The 24,397-nt window shown below is 42.4% G+C and overlaps 3 protein-coding genes across 3 annotated transcripts in view; 1 reads left to right on the forward strand and 2 right to left on the reverse strand.

The window, feature by feature from the left end:
* The window catches only part of mybl2b (v-myb avian myeloblastosis viral oncogene homolog-like 2b), a 17,015-nt gene extending 8,807 nt beyond the window's left edge, over window positions 1–8,208 (reverse strand). Inside the window, exons 1-8 of the mRNA XM_017716553.2 lie at window positions 7,977–8,208; window positions 6,982–7,069; window positions 5,687–5,758; window positions 5,392–5,484; window positions 4,323–4,543; window positions 3,271–3,415; window positions 2,840–2,896; window positions 1,109–1,306 (exon numbers count right to left, since the gene is read on the reverse strand). Coding sequence (XP_017572042.1) covers window positions 1,109–1,306; window positions 2,840–2,896; window positions 3,271–3,415; window positions 4,323–4,543; window positions 5,392–5,484; window positions 5,687–5,758; window positions 6,982–7,069; window positions 7,977–7,999 — 897 coding nt within the window. The 5' untranslated portion in view covers window positions 8,000–8,208. The remainder of the gene's footprint in view (window positions 1–1,108; window positions 1,307–2,839; window positions 2,897–3,270; window positions 3,416–4,322; window positions 4,544–5,391; window positions 5,485–5,686; window positions 5,759–6,981; window positions 7,070–7,976) is intronic.
* Window positions 8,209–8,373: 165 nt separating this feature from the next.
* On the forward strand, window positions 8,374–9,408 carry si:ch73-303b9.1. Its single transcript, XM_017716555.1, has 2 exons — window positions 8,374–8,500; window positions 8,606–9,408. The coding sequence occupies exons 1-2, from the start codon at window positions 8,476–8,478 to the stop codon at window positions 9,256–9,258; spliced, it is 678 nt and encodes a 225-aa protein (XP_017572044.1). The 5' UTR covers window positions 8,374–8,475; the 3' UTR covers window positions 9,259–9,408.
* A 642-nt stretch (window positions 9,409–10,050) lies between these two features.
* ift52 (intraflagellar transport 52 homolog (Chlamydomonas)) lies at window positions 10,051–22,967 on the reverse strand. Its single transcript, XM_017716577.2, has 14 exons — window positions 22,917–22,967; window positions 22,083–22,246; window positions 21,810–21,897; window positions 19,854–19,983; window positions 19,666–19,741; window positions 19,490–19,561; window positions 18,071–18,197; window positions 16,520–16,603; window positions 16,325–16,393; window positions 16,020–16,174; window positions 14,195–14,282; window positions 13,945–14,053; window positions 12,800–12,945; window positions 10,051–10,532 (listed from the first exon to the last, which is right to left on the reverse strand). Exons 2-14 carry the CDS (start codon window positions 22,199–22,201, stop codon window positions 10,488–10,490), a joined length of 1,308 nt encoding a protein of 435 aa, XP_017572066.1. The 5' UTR covers window positions 22,202–22,246; window positions 22,917–22,967; the 3' UTR covers window positions 10,051–10,487.
* Window positions 22,968–24,397: the final 1,430 nt, after the last annotated feature.

The following is a 24,397-nucleotide window of genomic DNA, read 5'->3' on the forward strand; positions in this document are numbered from 1 at the left end:
CAGTTCACTGAAACATCACACCAGGACTGGGTTGCACCGGGTTTGCGTTGGTTTATACTTAAGTTTGGGTGTAAAGACCTCACTAAGTCCTTAGTTACATGGGGTGGGAATCTTTAGGCACCTCCCAATTCGATTCGATTACGATTCAGAGGCTGCGACGCGATTAGAAAACGATTATCGATGCATCTTTTTTTCTATACAGGACTTCTTTTCTCATTGTGTGAGGACTTGGAACTTTTAAAGTATTTGTAATGATCACGAATCAATGAATTTACTTCCAATATCTTTAATTAATAAAACAGATGGAAGTGATGAGGTAACCGAACTGGAAGACTCTCATTCACATGCTCCAAACAAGAGCAATGAGACGCAGGCTGACACCATCTCTGCTCCAAAGTGTGCAACATGGCGCAAAAGGATCATTCTCAGCACTGCAGCAACACTGCCATGGTGGTGTGTTAGTGTGTGTTGTGCTGATACGAGTGGATCAGACACAGCAGTGCTGCTGGAGTTTTTAAACACTGTGTCCACTCACTGTCCACTCTATTAGACAATCCTACCTTGACAGTCCACCTTGTAGATATAAAGTCAGAGACGACAGCTCATCTGCTGCTGCACAGTTTGTGTTGCTCATCCTCTGGTCCAACACACCCTAACACACCACCCCAGCACATCAGTGTTACTGCAGTGCTGGGAATGATCCACCACCCAAATAGTACCTGCTCTGTGAGGGTCCATGGGGGTCCTGACCGCTGAAGAACAGGGTAACAGAGTATCAGAGAAACAGATGGACTACAGTCTGTAACTGTAGAACTACAGAGTCCAGCTATACAGTAAGTGGACAATGAGTGTAGAAACAAGGAGGTGGTCATGATGTTCTGCCTGATCTGTGCATTTGTATAGATATGTGAGACCCCTGGGTTCTATAACCACCACCACCAAGAAGTCTGTAGTTTCTAGAATGAACCAAGTTTACATTATATTAGATCTAGTGTTAGTCTAGTCTTGATTTGTGCCTACGAAGTGAGTTCAGCCTATAAGCACTGCAGAATGCCACTGCATATCATTTCACCCTTCAAAGGCAGTGTGCAGTGAACAGTGAACTCACCCCGTCCATCAGCTCCATAACCTCCTTCAGGGTGGGCGCTGCAGAGGGCGAGAGGAAGCCGGAGCTGTCCACCACCCAGGCAGAGTTCCCTCCACTGTCTGCTTCGCTTTTAGGGGTAGCTGGAGCTCTGGGATGTTTAGGAGTCGCAGAGCTGACGGGAGCAGCTTCAGCTTTCTGCGGTGCAGGATCGAAAGACTCCTGGGCGTAACACAAAAGTTAGAATTTCATTTTCATAATTAGTTTAAGACCCTGGAATAAACCAGTAAAGCTCCAGGGGGAGTAACCGTACCGGTATCTGTGAAAAATGACAGAAGTATGGATAAAAAAGGCCACAGCTACTGTTCTGGCTGTGCATCATACACTTGCCCATTTTTCTAGGTAAGTGTCCAACCAACATAAAGTCTATTTATAGTGTAGTTTGTGTTTATTTGCCGAGAAGTGTTAATATTTGAATAAATAAAATTTATAGAATATTAATTAATAATGTTAATGTAGTTAATAAGCAGCTCCTGGTTTGACCAATCAGTGCTCAGTAAATTGAGCTCATGATGTAATTGATGATATTAACGAGTCTGTGTGGCGGCTGTGAAGGTGTCCAGGAAAAATATGGACCTGAGAAATTCTTGTTACTTCTTATTGTTTTTCTGTTTATCTGAATTATGAATACGACTTTATTCTAACGTAGATTGTTATAAACTCACTGCTGAGGTCAACTGGTTAAAAATTTGCCCAAAACTTTCACACAGTGCTGTATATTTGTACAACGTGCAACCAAGAGAAGATCTGAGTGTAATTTAATCCAGCTGTGTTTCAAATCAAGCAGCAGCCTACCAGCATTTTGTTTTCACATCGTTTACATTAACTGCACCCCAGTTCAAGCAGACGCATCAGTAGTGACCCAAATAAAAGCACAGCATGCAGCATCTCATGAGCCAGTGAGTTCACTGCTCCACCTAGTGTCCAAACTTTGTGTTAAAATTAACACGACTGGAAAGAATAAAATGATAAAAAAATGTCTTTGCTTTTTTTTTCCCATTTTATAGACGACAGAATGACGTGATTGTGTACAGCGATTTTCCTAAAATGACACATGTAAATACTGTATTATTGCAGTGTATGAGATGCTTCTGCACTGGCTGCGTTTTCTATTTTTATGCTTTAATTTTTGGAGGGATCAGTCATAAAACAAAAGTGAATGTGTGATCTCTTTTTTGGTATAAATACATATAACATTGGTATAAACAGATGCAGCAGCTACTCAATGTTCACATCAAATAAGCAGATCCACTTTTGTACCGATTACCCAATTTATCAGTAATATTGTTATTTTCTATTATTATTTTTATTATTGTTATTAAAAGTGGTAGTTTTGGTGGTTAACTGAAAATCAAATCGAGTTTGATCGTACAGATATGCTGAAAGATGGAATTGACATAATAGAAAAGTCTGTGTGCACTAATTTCACAATCAGATAAAACCTAACAACTCTGATAAATGTGTTCTGAGGCAAACGTGGGCTCGGGCCAATTGGTGGTGTGTAAGCTTCCTTTATACGGTAACTATGTTGGTCTTGTTGATCCAGTGCAACAGTAAAAAAAAATTTCCAAACCATGTCTTGGCCGTCCAGCTACACTCAAGGTAAGGAAGATTGTAAAAATGTTAATTTTACCCTGAACTTTCGCTCTAAAACATGATATAATTTGCTTTTAGACCGCGTAAGCGTAGTTTTACCTGCGTCACCACCTCTACTGGGATTCCCTCTCTGGCTCCGTTGTAACAGAACTCCTCCTACAGAGAACATACAGACACAGATCAATACCCAACCCTTATACTACTCACGATTTAACAATAAAAACAGAAAATGCTACAGCAGCTACATTCTGGCACCTCAGGCATTTAAGGTGGAACAGAAAAGCTCAACCAAATCGGCTGTCGGTCAAATGTGATCTTAAAAGTGCCCGTTTTCTCTTTGTGGCAAAGTAAGATGTAAAAACGCTCAGACGGCTCCTACAGCTGTCAAAGTCGTTGCTTAGCAACAGCGTCTCAGTGCAGTGATGCAGAGCTTGTGAAAAACCCGTGAGGTTCTGGTGAAACAGCAGCACAGTCAGAACGCCGACCGCTGTATGAACCCATATAACATGCAGGGGGTGTATAAATCATACCTGTGCATCAATGTGCTGAACTATAACATTTTCCGTCTCGGGCTGGTGAATGATATGGAGAGTCGTGTCCACTCCATCATAGTAACCCGTCTCAACCTTGCGCTTGATTGTGGAGTTCCAGTGATTTTTCACCGCATTGTCTGTTCTAAAAGAAAACAACACACACTGCTTGGGTGAACACACATCAGCAACTAATCAGAAACGACTCCTGATGGGTGTAAACAAAGTGAAAAACAAGGAGCAGCTTTGGAGAAATGATAATAGATCATGACACACATTTGCCTGTAATTGAGCAGAGTTAAGTAACCTTTAAATAGACTCCCTTATGATTTCATAAATATGTAAAACAGACAAAATATGGAAGAAAACGAAGCATTTTTAGCAGGAGTGGGTGATGTGGCACAAACCTTTTTATTTTTACTTTTTAAAAGAAAAGAGACCACAATTTTTGGAAAAGATTTTCAGGGCCCGGTAGCATCAGGCTTAAAAAAATAAGTATACAGTACTAATTTTGCTCGGTTTGCAATGAAAATATGCAGCTGGTCAGTTTTCTTGAAGAACTGATGTGAAGTAATTTATCACAATAGAACAAAATATTATCTTGGTGCCCACCCCCAATGTGGAGGTAGGTGTGACAATGCAGATCACAGTGCCACCTGGTGGTTATATCCCAGCATTAGCTAGACTGTCTTCACAGCTCCAGTGCAACACTAAAATACATGATGCCAAACCCGTCTTTGCTCAAGCACCTGTGGAATAAGTTGATTTTTTTTTTTGCCTAGTTCTTTAACAAGACCATGATCCACCACTCAAACAGTACCTGCTCTGTGAGGGTCCATGGGGGAGACCACTGAAGAACAGGGTAACAGAGTATCAGAGAAACAGATGGACTACAGTCTGTAACTGTAGAACTACAGAGTGCAGCTATACGGTCAGTGGAGCTGATAAAGTGGACAATGAGTGTAGAAACAAGGAGGTGGTCAGGATGTTCTGCCTGATTGGTGTGTGTGTGTGTGTATATATATATATATATAAAAATCAGTAGCACTCACCTGCCAGGGAGCAGCTTGGCGATCTCAGCCCAGCGGTTTCCCAGCACACAGTGGGCCTTATAGATGATGAGGTCCTCCTCCGCAGTCCAGGAGGACTTCTTCACATCTGGGTTCAGGTGGTTATGCCAGCGTTCACGGCACTGCTTTCCCAGACGTCCCTTCAAGTGCTTAGCCACCATGGCCCACTGCTTGTTACCATACCTATTCACCAGCTCTATGACCTTTAAAGACATGGAGTGAAAACGTAAACAAGCCATGGGGTCAGCACTGCATTAGCCTTCTCATCACTGATATACACGGACAAGATCGTCCTGGACGTCACGCATGCAGGGAACCAGTTTTTCCAGTCTGGTCTCTGGTAAAAGGCTGGAGGCCATAATATCCAGAACCAGTTTTTTTAGGGAAGTCCTCTTTCAATAAGACAAGAGATGTATATTTGCTCAATTATAAATAAAGACTGTACTCAACGTAAAGCTCACTACAGCAAATCACAGCTGCTGGAACAAAGCCACATATCGCTCTGTCGTTTTTTATTTTTTGACATAATTAAAAAAACTCCTGCTGCCCTTTACATGTGCTGAAATTCCACGGCAAAGAAATCGGCAGAAATTATGGAAAATTACTTGGGGAAAATGTTCATTTTACTGTATTAACTTGCATTAAAAACTGAGAATGGAGGGGACCCCCCCCCCCCCCGCCGTTTCCTGAAAGGTGACCATTCTGGAGAAATGAGGTTTTGCGCCAACAATTTCCAAACGGACTAATAAGCAGTCCAAAACGACGTTTTAGTAAATCTTGTGACTTTAACACTGAAAGTTAAGAACATTCTTCTTTCTTCTGTGAAGATACAAGGTTTTGTTCCAACGGTGATGATGTGCTCGAGTATCCTGTCTAAAGGTAAACCTAAATTTCTAAAATGCTGTTTAAAGAAATAATAAAATAAAATAAACCGACTGTGTTTATCGCCTTATTTATAAAATTCGTTCTAGCAAATTCCTTGTACGTCAAACCCGGAACGCCGTCATTCCAGCAAACAGTAAAAGAAAACACTGGATGTATATCCTCTCACCTTTTCGTCCTCCTCTTTAGTCCAGGGTCCTTTGACAAGGTCGGGATCCAAAACTTTGTACCAGCGGTGCTGACACTGATGTTCCGACCGATTCTAACGAACAGTTTTCATTTATTAACACGGACACACAGCAGTACATCAAACAAGCAGACTCACCGATAAAATTGAGTGACACACAACGAGGCGGCATTTCAGAAAGCAGGATCTTTCGGTCCAACTGTTTCACCAAATTTAGTTTCACCTACTCAACTCCGCTTCATGAAATGACTTCATACACAGCATAAACAAGACATACTGGCAGAAAACTGGCGATGTATTTCCAGTCGGTCGTTCCCAAGCTCTGAACCAGTGTTCGCAGATTATCATCCTGGAAAACAAAGAGAGACCAGTCATGTATGACCACACGTTCCCAAACGCTACTCTAACATGTGGAAAAACAGTTCTGAAAAGGAAAAGCTCAGACCTAAAAGAGCAGCCAGTGCCAACAGTCAACTGAGCAAACAGTCTCATTAATAAAGCATGGCCACGAGAACAGGACGATCAGGAGAAGCCACACATGCACGAGCCTAATGCCCATGTGTCAAACACATGGCCCCAGTCTGGCCTGTGACCGTGCGATTCGACCTGTGGAATTAATGTTCTACTGTCATCACCCCGAGATGCACTACAGTCCCCAGCATGCACTGCAACACTGTGCATTCTGACCCTCTCGCCCCCAACATAGAACATATGGTTACACGAATTCAAGCAAACAGGCAGCTTAAGAAAAAAAAACCCTAAACCAATTTATTTAAAATAGTCCCAAATAAAAACCCATATTTAATGCCCATTTTGCTGTTGCAATTTTGATGTATTTTTAAAATAAACAACGCCCAGTTTGATGTCACGTTGAGTAAAAATGAAATAAAAACATCTGGCAAACGGCTCTGCTGAGATTTTGTAACGTGGCCCTTCCAGTGGTTGAGTTTCACACCACTGGCCTAAGGTCACGACACACCCGAGCGTCGGCAAGAGGGGCACAAAGCTTCCCCTCATTGAGATGCAGAGCAGCAGAACTGCATTCTCTGGCGTGACCGTGCTCAATATGACACCTCTGGCATGAGCTGGAGTACCATTTGTGATGAGCCAACCTCCTATGGCAGAACGCAATCAAATCCTCACAGAAATGTTTCTACATCTAGCGTAAAGCCCTCCCAAATGCTGCGAGTGTTTTGAATAAGGACATAATAAGCAACACTCTACATAACTCATGTGCAGTTGCTATAAGTGTTTAATGTCTCTGAGAATGTATTTCTGCCATTTACACACACACACACACACACTAACTAGGGGGCAGTGAGCACACTTGCCCGGAGTGGTGGGCAGCCCTATCCACAGCACCCGGGGAGCAGTTGGGGGTTAGGTGTCTTGCTCAAGGACACCTCAGTCATGGACTGTCGGCGCTGGGGATTGAACCGGCAACCTTCCGGTCACAGGGCCGGTTCCCTGACCTCCAGCCCACGACTGCCCCCTATCTAATCTAACGGACAAAGTCTTCTTATCTCATCAAAAGAGCAGAGGTTGTTACATCATTACGTCAAACTGACTCACCTCTTCCTGCGTCCACTTCACTTTGACTTTCCCGTAGTCCTTCTGGTCCGCTACATCGGAATCTGTGTCCTGACAGTCCGCATCCTCCCTGCAAACACACACAGGCAAACAGGACAGCCTTGTTAACAGGGCAGAGGACATGAGGACAAACACCACCATGTGGTCATCAGCAACGTGTGGAGCTGCACTGACACCATCTGGCTTTGTGGGGTCTCCAGCTGAAGCAGCTTTACTGGTCTTACAGGCCTGTTAACGCTGTACTGACGACCACACGATTACAGAGAAGAGTCAACAGCCAACTGTGGATGATGAGCCTGGACAAGGAATACCGCGCCTTATAAACCACACACGCTCGGTTTTCCTTCCCTCGTTGGCTTTAAGTCACACCATGGGAGTCTTAAAGTCACCTCTCCCGTGTTTCTCGAACCTTTTGCTCCGACAGCCAGACGCAGGCTTCAGTCTGACCAGGACTGGGTGACTTTGGAGCCCCTTTTGTTGGCCAGCACAACAACTCGCTAGCTCGCTTGCTAACTACAGGCTAGCTCGATTAGCAAAACATGATCATACACGGCGGTTCTGGCTGAGAACAGCTTGAAAAAACGGCACCAAAAGAGACGTTTTAGACATTTTTGTGTCACATAAACCCTTCCTGGATCACAAATCAGGGCGTTTCGAGTCGAACTAGAGCACTTCTAGTCAGCTGCTCGTCCGAACGTCGCCGCTCCACCTTAAACGGGGCAGCAGCTCCGTTCAGCCAGCGGCGCCAGAATGAGGCTGCTGCCCCGTTTAAGGTGGACCGGGAAAAATGCGAACTTCAGCTTCGAGCTAAGCGGGCTACTCCTGTGTTAGCTAGGCCGGTCCCGTTTTTTTTTTACGGGGGAACCAGTCCTAAAGGGAGCCCTCGACTTACCCCCGGTCCGCTCACAGCATGTTGTTTATTTGGCGGTTTGCTTGCGCCGCGTCTACGCATAAACACGGATGAACGGTCCGCTTACCCGCGCGTCCAAGACAAGGACATTTTCGTGAAGCCGCGCTTTTCCCGAACCTCCGATCACGGCGTGTTTCCTCCCTGCGATGCCGCGCATACGGTATCAAGAAGCGGCCATCCGCACCGCCGATCCTGCGGACTTTATTAACGGAAAGTCCTCGGATCGAGCCTGAAAACGCGCACAAGCAGCTGCGAAAATCTGAAACTGCGCGCTTTTTTCGCAGGGCTTTCCCGGGACTGACGTCACGCGCATGCGCACCGCTGCGAGCAAACTCCCCCTCCCCTTCCCCCCCATCTAAGAGTTAATGCTTATTATTGCAAATCAAGAAATATATCGCGTTAAACTAGCTGCACTGACATAATCCGCCACCGCATGGGCGCCTTATTAGTTTTAAAAAGTTTAAAAAGTCCCGCTCCTCTTCTGTGTCCCACTGAAAACCAACTGACCAAATCAGGTCCAGTATAAATACAAGCTGAAGGCCATTGGGCTCAAAGCCTGCCAAACCATGGAGGAAGAGCGAGGTAGAGCTGGTAAATATGGCCCTCAAGTCATGCTCTGTTCTTCACTCTGGCTGTTTCTTGATGTTCTGTAGTGTGGGACCCAAGAATCCTCAACTCTTTTTTTTTCTTTTCTAGATGGTGCTAAGAACTTTGAGGGCCCTTCTTCTTGGTCAGAGCTGGACAAAGGCTTCCTCACAGACTGCAGTCTGTCCGCTTTGTCCATTGAGGGAATCCATTTGAAGCCACCCAAAGGAATTGTTGTGGAGTATTCGGATGGCAGTCCTGCCCCGCCTGCTCCTTTTAACCCCTCTTTGGGTGTTTTGTCACCTTTGAATGCCCCCGGTAAGAGCTGCCTGCTGTCTCCAAGCAGCACCCTGGCTGCTGGCCTTAACAGTTTGATCGAGGGCAAGTCCTCCACGCCTTATGAGAGGGTTACGTTCCAAAAACCTGTTCTGGTTAGCTCGCTGGACCTGTCCTGCATTGACCTGACCGCCTCTCACCCTCCGTGGGAAGTCTCGCTCATCAGGCCCACCTTGGAGAGCCCAAAGCCATGTTTGGACTCCAGCAAGTTGGAGTCAACATGGAGCCCCAGTTACCAGTTGGTTCCCCCAGCGCTGGCAGACATCTCCTCGCTCATCTGGTCTGGGACACCAACTAGTAAATCTGCCATTGAGGAGTTTCAGAGGTCAAGTAAGGAATCCACATTCCAGGATTCGAACCTGCGCCATGCTGTTTTGGAGCTTGCGGAGGAGCAGCAGAAGAGCCTGGCCAGAAACTTTGCAACCTAATGCAGCGAAGGGGCGGTTTAGGTAACTAGAATAACCCGTCCCAGGGTGTGTGGTCAACACCTCGTTGGATTTTGTGTGGTGACCGATCACAAAAGCATGATGTCAATGTATTTTTGTATTTGGAAATAAAGCATTATATTTACACACCGACTGATTTGTGATTCAGTACAAAAGACTTTACTGAAAATAAGTTACGAACATCAGACTGCAGTGTTATGATGGGCACACGAAGGTAGACTATTTGCATTTATATACGTACTGGCAGTCCCTGAAGAGGAAGGTCACGGTTTCTTTCTATAAATGCCGAGGTGTGAAGTCATTCAGGGTGGTTTGCTATGAACTGTTTGGTTCTTGACAAACTTTCAAAGTCAGACTTGCTCAAGCCTTGGAGACAGGAGTGCGACGTCTTGGGAGTCTCTAAAGCCTGTAAGAGCTACATCCCAGAAAGACCTTAGAAGAAGAGTCAAGAAATGTGCCACTCGATGTCCGACACATTGTTTTTATGACTTTTAGAGACGGTTTTGAACTAAAACCTGTTTATAAATGTGCAAGGTGTTGTAAAAATAGCAAAATGGTCCCCCAAGGAAACTTTCCCCCCCCCTCCTCCCAAATATGTACCACTATTTTACCATCAAAACTCTGATATAAATGGGTTTAATTTGCATTGTAGACCTTGTGTACACCACCATCGTGAAGTTTGGTTTCTCTCAGAATAATTTACATATAAATGCTTTAATTCTGCAGAAGTTTCCAATCTGATTATGCAGACATTCTTACTCAGAGATAGCAATATGAGATTATATTGGAGTTTATTATATAAGGTTATTAATCTGTGGACTGTTTAAATATGCAAATAGTGAAGTTATAATGTAAAAAAAAAAAAGTAACTGCAAAAACCTCTACATGTAGTGAACTCTTCACAACATAAACCAGACATAATCAACCGTCAAAGCAAAAACCAGCAGGTACGTTCAGGTCCAGTATAGCGGGAACCCGCTTTGAGTGTGAATAAAGAGTTAAGAGGAGCAGAAGTATTTTCTTCAGGTTGGGTGCAGCAATGTGTCTTTGTTATTACGTCTATGGAGTAACAGATCCTGGATCAACAGACCGACTCTGAGACCTTTAGCACTCGAGTCCAGACACTAGTTGAATCTACGTGTAGATACGTCCAAGAAATCTCTCGTACAGCCTCCATGCCAGCAGACCTCCACTTCGTTTACTGTCCAGCTTCAGAACGGGGAAAATCTTGTCTGCGTTGTGTCGATATCATGTTCCTAGAGAAGGGAGCAAAGAGACATTGGGCCTCATTCACCAACTGTTCTTAAGGGGAAATTCATTCATAGTAATATATGCATTTAGGTAGGTAGGTAGGTAGGTAGGTAGGTAGGTAGGTAGATAGATAGATAGATAGATAGATAGATAGATAGATAGATAGATAGATATCAAATCACATTTATTGTCACCTCTCACTTACAAAGTGAGTGAAATTCTTAGGCACATAGCCTCCTTGTAGAATTTAAATAGAAGGAAATATATACAGCCCTGTGTGAAAGTTTTAGGCATCTAAGCAAATTTTTTAAACTTCTGACCTCAGCAGTGAATTTATCACAATATACATTAGAATAAAGTCGTATTCATAATTCAAATAAACAGAAAAACAATAAAAAGTAACAAGAATTTCTCGGGTCCATATTTTTCCTGGACACCTTCACAGCCGCCACAGAGACTCGTTAATATCATCAATTACATCATGAGCTCAATTTACTGAGCACTGATTGGTCAAACCAGGAGCTGCTTTATAACTACATATAATACTGGGGCTTCCTCGAGGAGGAGAGGCTTGGAGATGGGTAAACAAACACACTCACATCCAGAAAAGCACCATACATACATACATATATATATATATATATATATATATATATATATATATGTGTGTGTGTGTGTGTGTGTATAATCATTATTAATTAATATTATATAAAATTTGTTTATTAAAATATTAACATTTTTCTCAGCAAATAAACACAAACTACACTAATAAATAGATTTAGAAAAATGTGTCCTGGGTACCTCAGACTTTCATACAGTACTGTGTGTGTGTGTGTGTGTGTGTGTGTGTGTGTGTGTGTGTGTGTGTGTGTGTATATATATATATATATATATATATATATATATATATATATATATATATATATATATAAACACAGACTCTAAACACTATTATTGCACTTTCCAATGTTGTTCAACAGTTGTTCAGTAATAAGTTATGAAAAACAACTTATTGAATGAGAAAACTATGATATATACTGTTGCACGCATTTCCGTATGTGCAATTAGTGTGTCTGAGGTGGTGGTTAGAGCAGGTAGGTGGGTGGGTAGGTAGATACTTTATTGATCGCGATTGATCCCAGCCAGCACCAGTCATACAACACAGCACAGTTATAATAATAAGGGTGGTACAATATAAAAAGAAGAATATACACAAAAAACCTATCAAAAATATGCACTAAGATCTATCCTGAGACAAAAAGGCAATGCAATAATGAACGTAACAGCATATAATGACAACACTGAATTAATATGTGCATATATTGGTAACACAATAAAGTGTCCAGATGTGCAAGACGTGCGATAAGGCATGCAGAAGTGCAGACAGATGCAGGTAAGTTGCACAAGAAAAGTTGTTAAAGTATATCACTGTTGGGGGACGTTGTGGAGAAAGCCATACATTTGGGATTAAGAAGAAATAAATATGAAAAGATAATGTTTGGCTTTTGGCCACAAAACACTGGCCACAAAAATAGAGCCAGCTTAGATGTAGAAAGTCACAAAACCGTGGTGTGTGGGCTGTATATCAGGCAAATGCATTAAATTGCCTGTTGCTTTGAATGTTACTGCTTTGTTTAAACTGCTATTTCGACAGCCAACTGCTATTCATTCTAATACAATAGCTACTAAAATAAGAAATATAATTATAATACAATTAATTGAATATACACAATGTGATTTATGCAGCCACTTTAATCAAAATAGGTATTTAACAAATAAAACTGACATTAAATTTTTTCTTTATTTTTAATTTAATTTAATTCTTTCTTTTGTCACAGTTAATTAAAATGAATCAGAATCATTAAGTGATACTTTTTTTTTTTTTATCCCACAAACGGGGAAATTCCACCTCCGTATTTAACCCACATACCACATACACACTAGTGAACACACACACTAGGGGGCAGTGAGCACACTTGCCCGGAGTGGTGGGCAGCCCTATCCACGGCGCCCGGGGAGCAATTGGGGGTTAGGTGTCTCGCTCAAGGGCACCTCAGTCATGGTCTGTCGGCACTGGGGAACGAACCAGCGACCTTCTGGTCACAGGGCCAGTTCCCTAACCTCCAGCCCACGACTGCCCCAATATAAAATGGTTAAATTTTAGGATTCACTTATGCACAGATATGATTTAGCTTTACAGTAAATAGATAGTTAAGGGGTGCATTTCCCCCAATTTACCCATTAATAACCAAAGCATGTGAATTGAACCCACCTGGTTCAGTTTTTTGAACTCCACCACCTGAAAGAAGATGTGCTCCAGGATGTGTTTGGCATCTCTTTTCTCTTTGTCCAGCTTTCCAGTAACCCCTAAAATGTCTCCGCACTTCCGCACGTAAAACTCAAGGTCGTCGTCTGTGCCTGCGAGACGACAGATACACGACAGTCATGAAACAACATTCCAAGCATTAAAGTGATAGTTGGGATAAAATTCCAAATTCCATTCCCACCCAAAATACAGTCGGTCAAGACGAGTCGGGCGTCTGAGGTTTGCTTGCTTAGTTTGCACAGTAACCATGAGGCTAATGTAGCTAACAAGTGATGGAAGCTTGTAGTCCACCAAACAGCACAGGGCAAACTAGTTTCCTGAATCAGCCCAAACTTGTCTCAGTACAAACCGCTTTGGTAAGTAATCTTAGACGGACTTGCTTATGTTTGAGTATAACGTTCTATTATCTATTAAAATGCAAAAAAAAGGTCAACGTTCAGACTTCATCTATCTTTATTCATGAAAATGACTTCAGTCCATAGTTTAGATTTTTAGATACTTGTTATCTACATTAGCCTCACAGCTCCAGTAAAACCTTCCTCACCAAAATATACTGGCTAACTGAATAAATCTGGGGAAAAGAGGAAAGGATCTAAGTTAAGTGATACTTTTCTAACCCCACAAACGGGGAAATTCCACCTCCACCGTTAACCCATCCGTGAAGTGAAACACCACATACACACTAGGGGGCAGTGAGCACATTTGCCTGGAACGGTGGGCAGCCCTATCCACGGCGCCCGGGGAGCAATTGGGGGTTAGGTGTCTTGCTCAAGGACACCTCAGTCATGGACTGTCGGCTCTGGAGGATCGAACCAGCAACCTTCCGGTCACCGGGCCAGTTCCCTAACCTCCAGACTGCCCCTACGTTTGACTGTTCCAGCTATACACTGGATTTTCGTGCAGTTTTTAGATTTTAGCCACTTGTTATCGACATTAGATCTGTCCTAAAACTAAAGACGCAAACTTCGGGCACCAAACGCGTCTCGACTGCAAGAGGATTCAATGTCGGCATTTGAATCTGCAGCTTCAGGAAGTTCAGAAAAGCAGGCCACCGGTCACGTCCACTCAGAATGTCGCGCCTGTGAACTCACATTTGTTCGAGAGCTGAGCTACTCGCACTTTCTCCGATGAGAAGGTTTCGTCGAGGTCAAAGAGGTCGAGCATGGGCGGGGGCAGGTCCCTAAAAGCAGGCTGGAAGACCTGAGCAGACAAATGCAGTATGCAAATCACTAAAGGCTAAAAATGTACATAAGGATAGTAAATAAAAAAGCAATTAAAAGGAAAACACTGCACGAGCGCTCATAAGCACAGCGCACAACACTGTAGAAGAAAGCTGCTTACGGCCGGCTGCAGAGGCGGCAGTGGCGTTTCGAACTGAGGCGTGATCAACTGGAGCGGCTCGTGTTTGACGTTCAGCTGCTTGTAGGCCCTGGAAATGACAGCAGAGCGTTCAGTCAGTATTACAAGACAAGCTAAACTCTATTGATCTCCAAAGAGAAATTCAGTTGTATAAAACACTAAAGCATAAAGGGGAGAGTTACATTATTCGCTGATTGGCTGAGCCATGTTCAAAATCATAGCGAAATAACCAGCATATGCACATCTTTGTATTTTAATCAATTTATTAGTGTTTTTTTTTTATCTTATCTTCCTCTTGCTTTATTTTGACTTGATTTTATTAATCTTTACATCTTATATATGTTTTAATTTGTTTTATCACTTTATTATTATTATTATTATTATTAATGTTTCACTATTTATACTTACCTGATTAGAGTCTTCATTTATTAAATTTCCTTTTATCATTTGATATGTTCTCACACATCACCAATCCCTTGATTTGCATTAACTCAGCAACATTGTAAATGAGGGGCACCCTCAATGTTCTCTGAGACTAAATAAAGGTTGGTTGATTGATTGATTGATTGATTGACTGAATGATGGATTTGACTGCCTCAAAACAATCAATGCATTCACATCAGCATACTGATCTACATAAAGAAAATGGGCTGGAACAGTATGAACTTATTTTCTTAACATCTAGAATTAGGGAGATCAACTCAGCAGACAGCTAACAAGCTAACAGGCGCCTCTATTAATATTCACTGCAGAATTCAACACGAAACTGAAACTCACTGTATGTCAAGGATATGTTACTGAAATGTTTTACAAGCTTCAGATGACCACGTTTTGTGGGAGATCAGCCACTAATTAGTATTAAACACAACGAGGAAAAACAAATGCAGGACCTCGTTAGCTTAATACTAGGGCAGGAAATCATAAGAGTTTTGCGGTGGTAATTGATAAGAAAAGCCTAATTATAAGGTGAAAATTGCTATAGTAGGATATGATCGTGGTTGTATGACAAAATTATAAATAATGAAATGACTATGATAATGATGAGTGGCTAAATTGTGTAAAATGCTCATTTTTTAGGTTTTCCAATGAGAAAAATGCCTCATTTAGGTCTGTTCCCTGTAGAGGACGCATCAGCTCATTTTCACATAGAAAATCAACAGAACAGGTGATCTGACTGGGGTTATCCGAACTTTTGCAAAGACATACAGCGCTGTGTGAAAGTTTTAGGCGTCTAAGCCAAATTTTTAAACAGTTTCCCTCAGCAGTGAGTTCATCACAATATACATTAGAATAAAGTCGTATTCATAATTCAAATAAACAGAAAAACAATAAAAAGCAACAAGAATTTCTCGGGTCCATATTTTTCCTGGACACCTTCGCAGCCGCCACAGAGACTCGTTAATATCATCAATGACATCATGAGCTCAATTTACTGAGCACTGATTGGTCAAACCAGGAGCTGCTTTATAACTACATATAATACTGGACTTCCTCGAGGAGGAGAGGCTTGGAGATGGTTAAACAAACCACTATTCATATATATAAAATCATTATTAATTAATGTATATACATTATGTTTATTCAAATATTAACAGTTCTCAGCAAATAAACTGATTCTGAAAAATGTGTCTTGGGCGCCTGAGACGTTCGCACAGTGCTGTACCTCTCCACTACGAAGGAACGCTGTATTACAGTGACATTACAGCAAGCGGGCTGAACTTATTAAAAGCTCGGCTTATTTATGTTCCTTTAAATGTGCAGAATGAAAAGGCAACTCTAAACGTATTTGATGGTGCCAGGTAATTACCTAACAACAGAGGGCAGAGTATCAGTGGACAGTTTAAACAGAGTCATGTCAAAAAGTGAGGTGAAGTCTCGTGGATTTTCGTCCCCCTCCTGCAGACACACCCTCAGTCTGTCAGACAGGCGTCCTGTGTCTGGTAACATGGTGTAGTCTGTGATCTGGAAGAACAAGGACATTTCATCTACTGATGTCCTGTATTATTTTTCGTGGCCTAGTTAATTAGACACTTTATTTGGCTACTATTCTAGTACATAAAGGTATAACAACTTCCAAAGTACATGGAAGTAAATGAAGTAAAATTGGCTCACCTCTGGGTCTTCGGCATCTATTTGATTAAGGTGAATGTTGTCAGTCATCAGCCACTGGAACACGACATCCTGCAGACACGAGAAGTAAAAACCACAACAGAACGTTCCTTATGCCTTCATATCAGTTAGAGTGATGAGTAGCAGTAGTAGTAAAAATAAAAGAGTGAAAAAGAATAGTAGTTCAGTGAAGTTCACCAGAATTTTACTGTTCTCCTCCTTGTCCAGATACTGGTCACTAAACATGTGGCACGAACCCAACACTGCCAGCTTCCCTGCATTCTTTATTTAAATAAGACACACAAACATGAACCCTTTAAGGAACAAAGTACGATGTACTAGTGAAATGAAGACAACTGTGCAAAAGTCAGAGACCACCCTTCATTTATTTTATTTCAGTTCGGTGGTCATTAAATAAAAGCTACTGATTTTTCAGTGTCATGAAAAAAAAAGCAGAAACCATGTTCAGCAGAAAATTACACAAAAGTCTAACAACCACAACTAAGTGTAATATATTTTTTTCTATTATACAACAGTAAATTCCTGCCCAGCAAACTGAGAAGAAACGTGCTGTTATGGCAAAATAACATCACAGGCTTTTCAAAAACACCGTATCACTCCGCTGAGACAGCTGTAGGAGTCGCTCGAGCCGTTTGAACGTTTTCACTTCTTACTTTGCCACAAACAGAAAACGGACGCTGTTAAGGTCACATCTGACCGACAGCCGATTTGGTCCGACCCTGAAGACGAGACGACACTAAATTCCCAAACTGTCGTCACCACTGAGCAGCTTTTCAGTCGGCAGCTGTGACAGAAGAACAGCTGAACAACCTGGAATCAGCCAGAAATGAACCCAACACCATTCACCAAACTAAACGGGCTGTAAGAAGCTTTACAGACCGGCTGGAACAAAACAACATTCATAATGATCTGGACAAACTGACCAAACTGAGCTGAACCTGATATTGGGTCAGTTTTACGGCTCAGTCTGATTTGGTCCGACTCTGAAGATCAGACACGTCTGGCGAATGGCGTTGGGTTCATTTCTGGCTGATTCCATGTTGTTCAGCTGTTCAGCTGTTCTTCTGTCACAGCTGCCGACTGAAAAGCTGCTCAGTGGTGACGACGGTTTGGGAATTTAGTGTAAGGAGCTGGAGAACGAACTGCCGGCTGAGCAGCGAGTGGGCGGAGCTCGTTACTCTGACGTAGCTACAAGCTGCTCGTTAAGGAGCTCTAATTAGGAGGAAGGAACTGAACATTAAAACATATTAAACGCCGCGTTCACGGCCAGTTTATTCATTTCTTACTGTATTTATTTAACAACATTGCGTGTTCTGCTTATAAGTATTTAGTGTGTTGTCTTTATAGCAGTTTTCATTCTTTTTCAGGAGAATTTCTTTCAATTTTTAAACAAAATCTGCAGTGATATTTTTCCACACGCTCCAAAGTTCAGCTTTAGAAGTTGGTTGCATTTTCTGCTTCTTGTGATCCAAATAATATTCAGTAATGTTGAGTCTTTAGTTCTTAGCATACCAGCAGCTTCTCTGTTTGACTTCTACGTTCTTTTAGGCCCACAGCACCGACCTGGATCTCCAGCACAGGATCTCCCTGTTTCTGTTCTGTTTTAAACTTACTTTCCTTCGACTTTACACTATTTTTTACATATGATCTACTCACAATATCTCCTGAAAAATCTTACATATGCACTGTAGTGTATATAACGTGTAAGAAACTGCAACGTATACTTACTGCAATTTGGTAGAAAGCCAGAACCGGCCGGTTGAGAGGGAAGCACACAGAGCCAGTGGACAGGACAGCTATGGCAGGCTTCATGACATTCAGTGTAGCTCCGTATGGATACACAAAGGTGATGGCCCTGTCCGGAGCACAAAAGTCCATTAGCACACCTTTTGCAAGTTCTCACTTTCCACTATTGTGCAAGTGCATCCAAACGAGGGCTGTAGAAAACATTGTTAGTTAATTAATAGCACCATATTGGCCTTTGCTATATATCAGACAGCTGCAATGTGAACAGTGATATAGCAACATATACTACACCTAAAACCTGCATCCGTATGACCATTGATGTCAAAGGAAAATTCCACCTATTTTTAAAATTAAATTGTTAAGATGTAAACAAAGTCAGAGTGGTTAGACGTTTAGTCTTCCAATCCAGAGAAACGCACGGAGTCAGAATTGTTCACAGTGATGAAAACCAGGCATCTGAAGTGGCTAATGCCTCTAAAACAGAGGTCACTAATAGACGGACCGTGGTGCGAGTCCGGATCCAAACGCTTCACTATGAGGAACTGGACCTATAACCGATAAACTATGGAGAATTATTTCATTTCAACAGGGTGGTCATTTTAATCGGCGTAACATTTGTAGTCATTTCGCTACTGATTTAGCAGCCAGGAAACTCACAGACCAATCGCACACGTCGTAAATATCACACATTACGCTACTCAGCCGATCAGATCTGTGCATTACGATGAGCTCTGAGACTCGAGTGAGTGACACACACACAGGGGAGGGATGAGGAGAGAAACAGCAGTCAGAGAAGAAAGTGAGCCAGACCATTTTACATGGCTCTAAAAAGAGGAAACTGATAGTAAATGTTATTGAAATCTCATTGAACTGGACTTTATTTGATATGATATTCAGTTGTCGACTGTATAAGATGCTGATATTCCTACTCGGCTACTTCAGTAAACAGTATATGACTGAATCCTAATGCAAGTTAGACATTATGACGTTCCGGACCTTTGCTGGAGGAAATTTTCTGTAACTGGACCTGAATTGTAATTAAATACCTCTGCCCTAAAATCTACCTCTCAAGAGGAAATTTTATTCATCTTTCACAAATAACTTGCCAGATACCAGCGATATTATTTTACAATTGTTTTAAGATAAGCTTCTGCCCTGAAACATATTTTTTAAAAGCTATTTATTGCAGATACATGAAGGGCATTGTAGGCCAAAATAGTACTCAAACAACCTTTTTATCAGCATGTGAAGTAATGAAATCTAAATGAGGAATTTTCTCTGCAATGTGCCATTTCACAACAAACTACCCTAAATCTACTACCCTAGAATCCAAATTTAGAAAAACTGGTGGAATTCTCTTTAAAGTTAATATACATAAATACCAACTCAGTCAGGACTTACTGTGCATTGTTTCCAGTATTTTCATCATCAATGATCCCCGTCACCACTTTCCCAGCCGCACGACTGATCTCCCTGCCAGAGACAGAGTTCATTAACATATACAACTGATGCTTCACAGTCGGTGAAAAATGAGGCATTTAAAATGATCTTTATGGCTTTTAAAATAGAAGAAATACCTGTTGAGAACACCGTTGGACACAAGTGCTTCTTTGGGATGGAAATACTTGTAGTACATGTTTCGCACTACAGTGTCTTGAAAAGGGAAACAAATAGGATAATAGCAATAAATAGGTTTCACCTAATTGTGGCACATTAGTCCATAAGTAAATGGTGTGTATGACGGCACTCAGCCTGTCCTGCTCACCACTGTTGATCATTATTCCAAACTCTTCCAGGAGGAAATTGATATTTGTATCATAGCTGACTTCCCCTCCTTCTCCCAGCATCGCAAGGACGTTTCCACCGCCATTCAGATACTGCTTCAGGACTTCCAACTATACAAACCACACAAAAAAACATCACAAAACCACTTCAAAACACAGAATGTCTGCACGGCTGCTAGTGAATGTACTTTGAGTCGTAACTAGAGTTGTACTTCGAAACTGCAGCATGATCCACAAGCCCATTTCCAAAAACGCTGGGATGCTGTGCAAAATGTCAATAAAATTGAATGCAATCATGTGCAAATCACTTGAACCCCATATTTATTTGAAAACAGTACAAAGACAACATATCAAAAGATGAAATTGAGAAGTTTCATTGTAATTTTTTTTTAAATATTTGCCCATTTTACATTTGATGCCAATAACATGCTCCAAAAAATGTGGGACGGGGGCAACAAAAGGCTTGTAAAGTTGTGTACGTTGATTGCAAACAGGACAGTAACATGATTCAGTATACAATGAGCATCTCAGAGAGGCGGAGTCTTTCAGAAGTAAAGATGAGGAGGGGTCACCGCTCTGTGAAAGACTGTGTGGGCAAATACCGCAACAATTCAAGAATAATGTTTCTCAATGTAAAATAGCAAAGAACTTTTGCTTTTCATCATCTACAGGATATAATATTCAGAGAAATCTCTTTAAGCAAGGGACGAGACCAAAAACCAGTAATCTTTGGGCCCTCAGGCAGCACTGCATTAAAAACAGACATGATTCTGTAGTGGAAATCGCTGCATGGGCTCAGAAACACTTCTGAAAACCACTGTCGGTGAAAACAGTTCATCACTGCATCCACAAACGCTGTTAAACTCTAAAACACAAAGAAGAAACCAAATATAAACAGGATCCAGAAATGCTGCCACCTTCTCTGGGCCTGAGCTCATTTAAAATGGACTGAGGGGAGGTGGAAAAGTGTCCTGTGGGACTAAAATTCTTTTAGGAAATCATGGACACTGTGTCCTCCAAGCTGAAGACCACTCAGCTTGTTATCAGTGCACAGTCCCAGTATTCATGATGGTTTAGGGGGCATTAGTGCACATGGCATGGGTGACATGCTCATCAGTGAAGACGCCATTAATGCTGAGCAATAAAAACATGTTTTGTCTTTTCAGGGAAGGTGAACTTGCCTGCCTGCTGTCCAGACCTGTCACCACTGAGGAGGCTTGGTGCATTATGAAATGAAAAATACGACAAAGGAGCCCCTGAACTGTTGAGCAGCTGAAATCCTGAATCAAACAAGAACAGGAAAACATTTCACTTTCTAAACTACATCAGCGCCTCCTCAGTTCCCAAACACTTACAGAGTGTTACTGAAAGAAGAGGTGATGAAACACAGGTCCCTGTCCTAACTTTTTTGGAACGAGTTGTTGGCATCAAAATCAAAACGGACATATATTTTTCAAAAAACAATAAAATTTCTCAGTTTCAACATATGATATGCTGGCTTTGTACCATCTTGCTTTAAAATATGGTTTACATGATTTGCATATCATTGCATTTAATTTTTATTTACATTCTGCACAGCGTCCCAACTTTTTTTGGAAATGGGGTTATAAATGTACGAATGTCACTACGACTACGAACTGGGCTGGAGGTTAGGGATCTGGCCCTGTGACCGTAAGGTTGCTGGCTCGATCCCGAGTGCTGACAGTCCACGACTGAGGTGTCCTTGAGCGAGACACCTAACCCCCAATTGCTCCCCGGGCGCCGTGGATAGCTCTGCCCACCACTCCGGGCAAGTGTGCTCACTGCCCCCTAGTGTGTGTGTATTCACTAGTGTGTATGTGGTGTTTCACTTCACGGATGGGTTAAATGAGGAGGTGGAATCACTTAACCAATGCACAGTACAACAGAAGCCAAACAATCAGAAAGGTGGTTAGCACCTCAGCAGCCGTGAACTTCTCTCGAGGACCCGCGGTGATCCACAGCTTCGCACCATGCAGTTTCTCCGCCGTCAGCTCCTCTTTGATGCTAAAGAGGCACAACGACCGAAACATGGAAACTCAGCAGTTACCGCCACATAGCTGTGTGAATGAATCTGAGACCCAGGCCCATTGTATACCCAGAATCTGCATGTGTTTTATTCAGGGGTAAAGTGAGTGTTAGGTTTATCCCCTGATCCCAAGTATACCTGACCTTGCCTGGCATGGATTTACCTCTGAATTCTCCACTGTGCCCTCAGTCTCTTCTGAAGAGACTTGTAACCACTGCTGGCAGTGAACAGCTCTCTTTTGGAGGAGTTGAAAACAACGGCGTTCCGTGGTTCTCTGTCCATCCTGCCTCTAAGAGCCGTCTATGTTGGTTATCTAAAGACAAACATCTGTAGGGATGAAGAGAAGACCATTGTATTATTTATCATCACTCTATCCCCGAATGAAGGCCACTACTGTAGCCTTACAACCCATTAGTTTAATCAGTTTACATCACGTTTGGTCATTTAATCTCCTGCACCAAACACCCCACTATAACAATGAGAAGGATTAACCGTTAGTTCCTTCTCTGAACATGTGTTCTCTACTTATGGCTTGTCCATGTTTTCTAAAAACAAGGCGAAATATGAAATATTAAGCAATATTAGCGAAAAGCCATGGAAATGCTTTCATGTGTTTTATAAGCCGAACCCACACAGCACCACTTAGCCTTAACAGTTCGGTTACAGTGACCAGAGAAAGTGGAGTTAATGGGGTTGGTTAGCGCCACTAATGTTAACCGGTACATAATATGAGCCGATAAATAGTCAGAATCACATTTATTGGTTATAACTGATCAATAATAACCGTTACAGTCAGAGCGCCGCCAACGTTACCGGGCTAAGCTAGTTAGCTATCTAGCTAACGTTAGCGGCTAGAAAGTCGAGGAAAAACCCGCGAGTCGTGACATTTCCAGGCTTCACGCCTCAGATACGAACTGACAGATTAATAACTGCAATTTTGGGTCGAGGAAAATAATAAAATACGCTTAGGAAAGAAGCAGAAATGGCGAAACTCTACCTCCAAATTCAGCATTGTTTTTGACCCTGAGCTTCCATGGTGCATTGTGGGTAACCGCTGAGGACAACGGTAACCAGAGCAACCAGTCGCCCATAGCAACCAGTACACGATGTAAACATTACACATTAACACATTAAGATTTAACATTAAAACCCTTTTCTTATACATGCACTTCATTCTATGAGCTCCATTTAATACACTGTGGTCCATCTGTTTCTCTGAGACTTTGTTCTTCAGTGGTCAGGACCCCCATGGACCCCCACAGAGCAGGTACTGTTTGGGTGGTGGGTCATTCTCAGCACTGCAGCAACACTGGCGTGGTGGTGGTGTGTTAGTGTGTGTTGTGCTGCTGGACTGAGAATAGTCCACCAACCAAAAATATCCAGCCAGCAGTGTCCTGTGGGCAGCGTCCTGTGGGCAGCATCCTGTGACCACTGATGAAGGACTAGAGGATGACCAACACAAACTGTGCAGCAGCAGATGAGCTGTCGTCTCTGACTTTACATCTACAAGGTGGACCGACAAGGTAGGAGTGTCTAATAGAGTGGACGGTGAGTGGACACAGTGTTTATAAACTCCAGCAGCACTGCTGAGTCTGATCCACTCGTACCAGCACCACACATACTAACACACCAGCACCACATCAGTGTTACTGCAGCGCTGAGAATGATCCACCACCCAAATAGTACCTGCTCTGTGAGGGTCCTGACCTCTGAAGAACCTCTGAAAGGGGGCTAACAAGGTATCAGAGAAACAGACTGAACAGTCTGTTGATTAATGTGTGTGACATTTAATAAAATAATGACATATATAAAAATCATGTTATATATGACATCTGTCGTTATCATCATCACACATTTAAATGAATGTATAAAACAAATTATCATCGTTAACCGCTTGGTCCAGGTAGGCTTGTGGGAGCAGTTGGGAGAGCAGAGAATCCCAGATGACCCTTCTCACCTGCAACTTCCTCCAGCTCCACCCCAAGCTCCTCCCAGGCCAACTTAGAATAGAATAGAATAGAATTAACAACCATTTCTCTCTGTGTCTGCATACTGTGAAATTAGACCTCTGCATTTAACCCATCCGTGCAGTGAAACACAACATACACACTAGTGAACACACACTAGGGGGCAGTGAGCACACTTGCCCAGAGCGGTGGGCAACCCTATCCACGGCACCCAGGGAGCAGTTGGGGGTTAGGTGTCTTGCTCAAGGACACCTCAGTCATGGACTGTCAGTGCTGGGGATCGAACCGGCAACCTTCGGTCACAAGGCTGGTTCCCTGACCTCCAGCCCACGACTGCCCTCGGAGATGTTATCCCTCCAGCGGGTCCTCGGACGAGGAGAATAAATTAAACACTTATTATTATACGTGTTTATTATACAAAAGCCAAAAGGAAACATCAGAGAGCCAAAAGCATCTGTGGTTAAGCGCTCACCTGGTTGAGAGGGTGTCTGTGACACTCGTTCTACCGTTT

Source organism: Pygocentrus nattereri, chromosome 21 (assembly GCF_015220715.1).
Source record: "Pygocentrus nattereri isolate fPygNat1 chromosome 21, fPygNat1.pri, whole genome shotgun sequence".
Classification (NCBI taxonomy): Eukaryota; Metazoa; Chordata; class Actinopteri; order Characiformes; family Serrasalmidae; genus Pygocentrus; species Pygocentrus nattereri.